Genomic DNA, 6,762 nt, shown 5'->3' on the forward strand with positions numbered 1-6,762 from the left:
ACCTTTCTCTGCTAGACTGAAGAGCCAATTATCATATATTTGTTCCCCAGATAGACACGCATACACTGTAAGTCACCCCTTAACCTTTTCTTTGTTAAGCTCAATAGATTGAGCTCTTTGAGTCTATCACTGTAAGGCAGGTTTTCTAATCCTTTAATCTTTCTCATGGCTCTTCTCTGAACCCTCTCCCATTTTTCAAGATCCCTTTTGAACCGTGGGCACCAGAACCAGACTCAGTATTCCAGCCACAGTCGCACCAATGCCAAATATAAAGGTAAAATAACCTCTCTGCTCCTAACTGAAATTCCCCTGTTTATGCAGCCCAGGATCACATTAGCTCTTTTGGCCACAGCATCGCACTCGGAGCTCATGTTCAGCTGAATCTCTACCACGACCCTCAAGCTGAGGCCTGAATGGCTGGACTCACTGTCCTGAAGTCATTTAAAGAAGGAAGGATAGAAAAAACAGGACTAGTAGCAGTGCAAATAATTTTTTATGACATTTCTACAACAATTTTCCTGTAAAATCCATCCAGAATGGATGATGGATTGGAGCTGCAGAAGTCATGAGTCGGAGATGGTTCCACCACTCACAAGTAAAGTGATTATCCCAAATCAATGCTGATAAAAGCTTCCTAGCACACCTGAAAGTTTGCATGCACGGGGCAGCTACATGTTAGAACACAACCTCGAGGAATCATGCTAATGAACACGTTAAACACAGCTTAGAACTCTGGGATTGTCTACTAGGAATAAAAAAAACCTTAACACAAGGTACAAATCACTTTAACACCAGCTAAAATCCTAGTGTAGTTTTAACACATTAGCTGATTGAGGTAAACCCTAGGCTGATGTAAATTTGGCCTTGTCTACACCAGGATTGCAACCCATTAGGTAACAGGTTAGAATCACACCCTAGCATAGACATGGCCTCAGTGTAGACAAGAACAGTCATAGTTAACGTCGTCTCAGCTTGTTAAAGGTTAACCACAACCTGTTGCCACAATGTTATGCACAACAGTCTGGGTCTACACCATGTGCCAATTTGTGTCAAATGTGTTACCATGACTCCACAAGGCCGTGTTCTAACACAATGGAATTTTCCGGTGCAGATAAGCTCTCAGGGTGCAATGCGTGCCTCAAAGGAAACGCAACCCAGTCTGACTTCAGTGGTTTGGCAGCATCTCAGACAGAGCCCTTGGGACCCAAGCTGAGAGCACTCAGCACCTCTCAGGATCAGACCTTTTGTCCTTCCAGATTCTTTAGTTTAATGTATGGAGGGTGGGGGCGGATGGAGGTTGTTTCTGGAATCCATCTTCATTCCTCTCTCCTCCCTGGGACACTCCCCAAGGGAAATCAGGAAGGCTTCTTTGTGTTACTGTGCAGCTGGCAAGAATCCTGGGGGCTGCTGCTGCCCCCGCCCCCTGCCTCCTGAAAGCCCAGAGGGTGGGGAAATCAGGTTAGTTTCCATTTCAATGGCTGGGGGGAATGGAGTGAACTGCACTTCTTTGCAGGCTCTCAAGTGCGCTTTGTCAAGGCAATGGCAGTAAAACAGAGGCCATCTGAAAAAGGCCCCTATTGACAGGCTGCAAGGCGTGAACAATCTTCTCTGCCATAAAGGCACCAGCTCGCTGCATGGCCCACGGGAGACAAAGGGAATGAACCAGCCCAGAAAATGCTATTCACCCCTTTTACTTGCAGTGATTAAAACCCATATCCAACCCCTGTCTCCCCCCCACCATGCAAACTCCTGGCCACTACCACCCCTTACACACCAGCCCTGCAAAATCTCCGTGCAACAGACCCGCGCACACTCTGTTCCCACATCCAGAGCAATCCCCCAGACCACTACGGACCTCTCCACACCCAGAGCTCACTTTCACACCTCTGTGTCTCTATCCCTCCCCACAAGCCCAGCCCTACGGCCCTCCCCATACAGGTCCCTGGCAAGGCTGGCCAGGGACATTTCCTCAGATCGGACACAAAAATCAATTGGCCTGTAGGTAAGACCACTTGTGCATAGCAGCGTGACCTACCTAGTGCCGACTAGTGCTCACCCTCTGCTAGTCAGTGCTCAATTTACAGTCACCACCACCACTGCCCCAGTCACACACACTCCGAGCCCGACTCACCACTGCCCTGCGGTTTGCACTTGTCCTAGTGCAAAAGGCTCCCTCTGCCTGTCATTCTGATTGGGCAGCATTTTGCACAGGCCTAAATGGCTGTGCAAGGCACAGACCAACAGAGGAACTGGGCTCTCCCAGTCCACTCTTCTGCCTCCTCCACACCTAGACAGACAGCAACCGTCCAAGCTAGCCTCTGCAGGCCTCTCCACTCCAGAGGCTCCTCCTTTGCTCTTCTTGCGGCCTCTGCCTAACCCACACCAACCTCTGCCGCCGTGCAAAGGGGCCCCGAGCTGATGTTGGCTGCAGAAAGATGAGCCAGACAAGAATGCCCCCTGAGCAGAAGAGCTCCATTTGAGGCATGACAAGAATGGCTGTGTGATTATTTGGATGGGGGAAGACAGGTGCAGTGAGCCCGTTTCTGCAGAGACTAGCAGGAACCTCTTCCTGCCCCATTTTGGGAAAGCCTGGAGACCACAGTGGCAGCTGTAGGAACTGGAAGGCCAGGAGAGCAGAAGGAAAGGAGGCGGAGAGATGGAGGGGGCTCTGGGAAGGGGCTGCAACAGGAGGGGAAAGGGAACAATGGGTCTGCAACTGCCTGGAAGATGAATGGAAAAGATTTCCCCCGTCACTGGTGTGTGTGGGTCGTCGTCGCCGCCCCCCCTTTCACCCAGAGGGATGGTCGCAGCGCAGCATCTACACTTTGCACCGGGGATCTGACCGCGGAGTGCACCGGGACCGGGGAGAACATGCCCCCGGGGGCCTGACTGCACTGCAAAGTGGGGGCGTGCAACCAGGACCTGACTGCACCTTGCACCGGACAGCGGGGCGTGCAACCAGGACCTGACTGCACCTTGCACCGGACAGCGGGGCGTGCAACCGTGCACCTGACTGCACCCTGCACCGGACAGCGGGCCGCGCAGCTGGGGGCCGGACTGCCCTGCACCGGACAGCGGGGCGTGCAACCGGGCACCTGACTGCACCGTGCACCGGACAGCGGCCCGCGCAACCAGGGGCCGGACTGCACCAGCCCAACGTGAGCCTGGGATCCGACGGCCACTTGCCCTAGGACCGGGGGAGCCCGCCACCGGCACCAGCACTGGGCCCTTCGAGTCACCTGGAGGCGGCCCGCTCGGACTGCGGTCGAGCGGTGCCCCGCGGAGCAGGCGGCAGCTGTTGCCGGGCCGCGGCGTAGGAGCGCAGGCTGGAGGCGGAGCCGGGCGCTGGAGCGCATGGAGCCCGGGGCGCCGCTCGCTCCATGTGGCTGTTCCTGCCGCTGCTGCTGTGCTGGGGCCGCGCTGGCGGCGGCGCCCCCGGGGAGCCCTGCTGGGAAGCGCTGCTCCGCTGCCAGGACGAGCCGGACTGCGGCTCCGCCTACAGCCAGTCGCAGGCGGCCTGCGAGCCGGTGCTAAGCGGGGCCGGGGCCGGGGCCGGAGGAGGAGAGCCCCCCGGCGGCTGCCCCAGCCACTGCATCGGGGCGCTGGGGCGGCTGAACCGCAGCCGGAGCGGCCCGGCCCTGGAGCGCTGCGAGTGCGGGCAGGACGCGCGCTGCCGGCTGATGAAGGCGGCCATCGAGCCCTGCTTGCCCCGGCCCTCCCGCAGCGGCCTGGGCTGCACGGCCGCCCGCTTCCGCTGCCAGCAGGAGCCCGCCTGCCGAGAGCCGCTGGCCGCCTACTTGGCCCGCTGCGGGCAGCTCTTCAACGGGCGGCGCTGCACGGCCGCCTGCCGGGCCGCCATGGGGCAGCTGCTGGCCGCGCCGGGGGGCCCCGCGCTGGAGCGCTGCGTTTGCGACGGGCCCGAGCGCCCCTTCTGCCAGGTGCTCAAGGCCAACATGGGCCGCCTGTGCTCCGGGCCGCCCGCCGAGCCGGGCCCGGACGAGGACTACCGGGACGAGGAGCGGCTCCTGCGGGAGGAGGACGAGGGGCCGGGCGCGGGCGGCGCCTGGGTGCGCTCCGGGGCCCGCTCTCGGGACGCGCCGGCCTGGCGCGCCCTGGCACTGGCGGCCCTGTCGCTGGGGCTCCGGCTCCTCTCCTGGCCCTAGGCCGGGCTGCCCGGAGCCTGGCCCGGGGCTGAGTCAGGGGGGTCGGAGCGATCTGATGCGCCGCCCCAGGCGGAGGGGCCCCCTAGCGTTGGAGGTGGCTGCCGTGAGCTGGAGCTGGGGTCCCGGCTGACACTCAGGGACGCTAGCCACTGGAGAAGGCCCCCGCAGGGCCCCGTTTAGAGGCGCCTTTCCCGGCGCTAGGACTCCGGCTGCTTGTCCAGCATTTCTCCACGGGCTGAGGTTCCCGTACGGGTAGAGGTGACTGGAGAGGCCGAGATGCGACCTTTTCTTTGGACCCTGGCAACATCACTTTTCCTTTCGCTGGAGGAGAGATGCAGCAGGTGACTAAAGCCTAGCAGGGTGAGCCCTGCCAGGGACTCAGTTTGTTTTCTATGTACTGATCCCCCTAAACTCTCAGCTCCAGGGGTAGAGCTAGTTTGAGGGGCACTGAAGGGATCAGAAAATGCTATAATCCCCACAAGATTCTTGCTCTTGTGTGTGGTTCATACCTGTGGACATAGGTATTCACTCAGAGGGGAGCTCTCCATTCCAAACACTAGGGCTAACAGAAGCCAGGAAATCTTCAAACATCTGGTTACAAAGCACTGATGGCCCCACACTGCCCCATCTGTTCAGGGCTCATGAGTCAGGCTCCAAGAAATCGAGACTGGCTAGAAAAAAATTGTGAGATTTAAAAAATTAGGAGTTATTTTTCTTTGCTGTTGGGTTTTGAGCCTTTCGAGGGTTGTGTTTTTACACCCATCCACACCCAGCCTTCATTAAAGAAATGAAAGTCTAGAGTCTTATGTGATGACAGATTTAAGAACAGCGTAAGACTTGCAGTAGTTTCGCTATGAGTTGGCAATATTGTGTTGGGAGGAATGTGTCTTGTCTAGTGCTTAGACCTGAAGATGAGGAATCTGTATGCTTGGATTCTATTGCCAGCATTTCACTAGGTGACCTTAAGCAAAATTACATAAATCCAACACCAAGATTGAGAGTGGCTTTCAAAGCACTGGCAGCAAAACAGAGTTAGCAGAGGCACATTTTCCAGACACAGGTTTGCAAGATCAATAAGGCCTGGCCCGCTCTCTGCCTTAGTTTACCCCATCTATGAAATGGGTTTTATCTCACAGAGGTATTGGCAGAATGAACTAAAATAACTGCCAACGCCCTGGGTAGGATGATTTAGTTGGGATTGGTCCTGCTTTGAGCAGCGGGTTGGACTAGATGACCTCCTGAGGTCCCTTCCAACCCTAATCTTGTATGATTCTAATTACCTGGTTGATCCCCACTAGCAGCCTATGGCAAACCTGCTCTTGCAACCTCCTAGTTGCTGGGGCCTACAGGCCAGGGCATGAAAGGCGCTAAAAGTCCATCAGTGGTGAGCGCCCCTAACCCCTGTTTGGCCATCACAGATCTAGGGAAATAAGAGAAGAGGAATCCAATAGTCTGGGGTGAATGTGAGCACCCTTTTGCCATCCAAGCTGAGCACTTTGCTTCTTATTCCCTCCTGCTCCCCTGTGTCCATAGCCCTGGAAACTTCTCCGTATGAATTAAATTTAGCAGAATTTTTATAACCCTGACAATAACTGTTCAGTGATCACACCAAGGCCTGCAGGTCTATGTGGTAATCCTAGTTTCTCGTACCATACACTCCCGTGCACACCCACTGGGATTCTGTTTCTCTGTAGCATGCTTCTTCCTTGTAGTCCTTCGCTTTCCAATGACTTCAGATTGGACACTGGGAGTACAAGTAATACACTCTCCTGTGGCTCACATCCTGATGTGCCACAACAGGGACATCCAGACAAACGGACCACTCCCCAAAGTGTGCTGGGAGTCTTAGGGTTACACCTAACTTCTATATAAGCTCACAATTTGTTTTAACTAAAAAACGAATGTACTGAGTCTCAGTGCCTGGGTCAATTGGCTGAGGCTCACAGGGCTTGGCTGTGGGGCTAAAAATAGCAGTGCAGCCCTTTGGGCTCAGGGTGGAGCCCAGGCTCTGAGACCTACCTGCGCTCACAGGGTTTTAGAGCCCAGATGTCCACACTGCAATTTTTAACCCCACAGCCCAAGCCCTGTGAGCCCAAGTCAGCTGATCCAGGCCAGCCACAGCCATCTGGTGGGTCTCTTATTGCAGTGTAGATGTAGCCATAGACTCTAGGTTTGAGTTAGTCCAAGGGTCACCCTCTGGTTACTCATGTTTTGTATCTACTTTAAAAAACCCATCTGCCCTCTCTTGTAGGTGCTCCGTCGCTTTTAATGCGTGCAAAGCCGCAGATCCTCAACTGCAACCAGACTTTGGCTAACCGTCGTGAATATGTATATTGCTTGGAACGTCTTGTCCTGCACACATATTTTGTACAGAAAGTAGGGGGCCAACCTGGAGGTTATTTAAGTTGTAAAATAAGCATAACCCTGTCACTATAAAATCTTTAATTTTTTTGAATGCAGCGTTAGAACATGTATTTTTTGTACGATTTTGATAAAAGTTTTTGACAATGTTAAAATTCTGGTTTGGGTGTCTTGAATCTCCTTAGAATTCTTTCTGGAGTTGTGGGAGAGGGGAGCGGACACAGAATAATTGCAAAAA

General features: G+C 54.9%; 1 protein-coding gene and 1 long non-coding RNA gene across 3 annotated transcripts in view; one reads left to right on the plus strand and one right to left on the minus strand.

The window, feature by feature from the left end:
* The window catches only part of LOC140918568 (uncharacterized), a 21,728-nt gene extending 17,937 nt beyond the window's left edge, over positions 1-3,791 (minus strand). The window contains exon 1 of the long non-coding RNA XR_012161241.2: positions 3,240-3,791. This is a non-coding gene — a long non-coding RNA (uncharacterized LOC140918568). The remainder of the gene's footprint in view (positions 1-3,239) is intronic.
* On the plus strand, positions 3,033-6,679 carry LOC140918566 (growth arrest-specific protein 1). Of its 2 annotated transcripts, none has more exons than XM_073363292.1 (2): positions 3,033-4,523; positions 6,415-6,679. In XM_073363292.1, the coding sequence occupies exon 1, from the start codon at positions 3,381-3,383 to the stop codon at positions 4,161-4,163; it is 783 nt and encodes a 260-aa protein (XP_073219393.1). In that variant the 5' UTR covers positions 3,033-3,380; the 3' UTR covers positions 4,164-4,523; positions 6,415-6,679. The 2 variants fall into 2 exon arrangements, with proteins under 2 accessions (XP_073219393.1, XP_073219392.1); XM_073363291.1 differs by having other exon boundaries at positions 3,033-4,504.
* Positions 6,680-6,762: the final 83 nt, after the last annotated feature.

Source organism: Lepidochelys kempii, chromosome 10, assembly GCF_965140285.1.
Source record: "Lepidochelys kempii isolate rLepKem1 chromosome 10, rLepKem1.hap1, whole genome shotgun sequence".
NCBI lineage: Eukaryota > Metazoa > Chordata > Testudines > Cheloniidae > Lepidochelys > Lepidochelys kempii.

Coding starts and splice junctions, on each gene's coding strand:
- LOC140918566 (XM_073363292.1), top strand. CDS start 3,381: ATGTGGCTGTTCCTGCCGCTGCTGCTGTGCTGGGGCCGCGCTGGCGGC.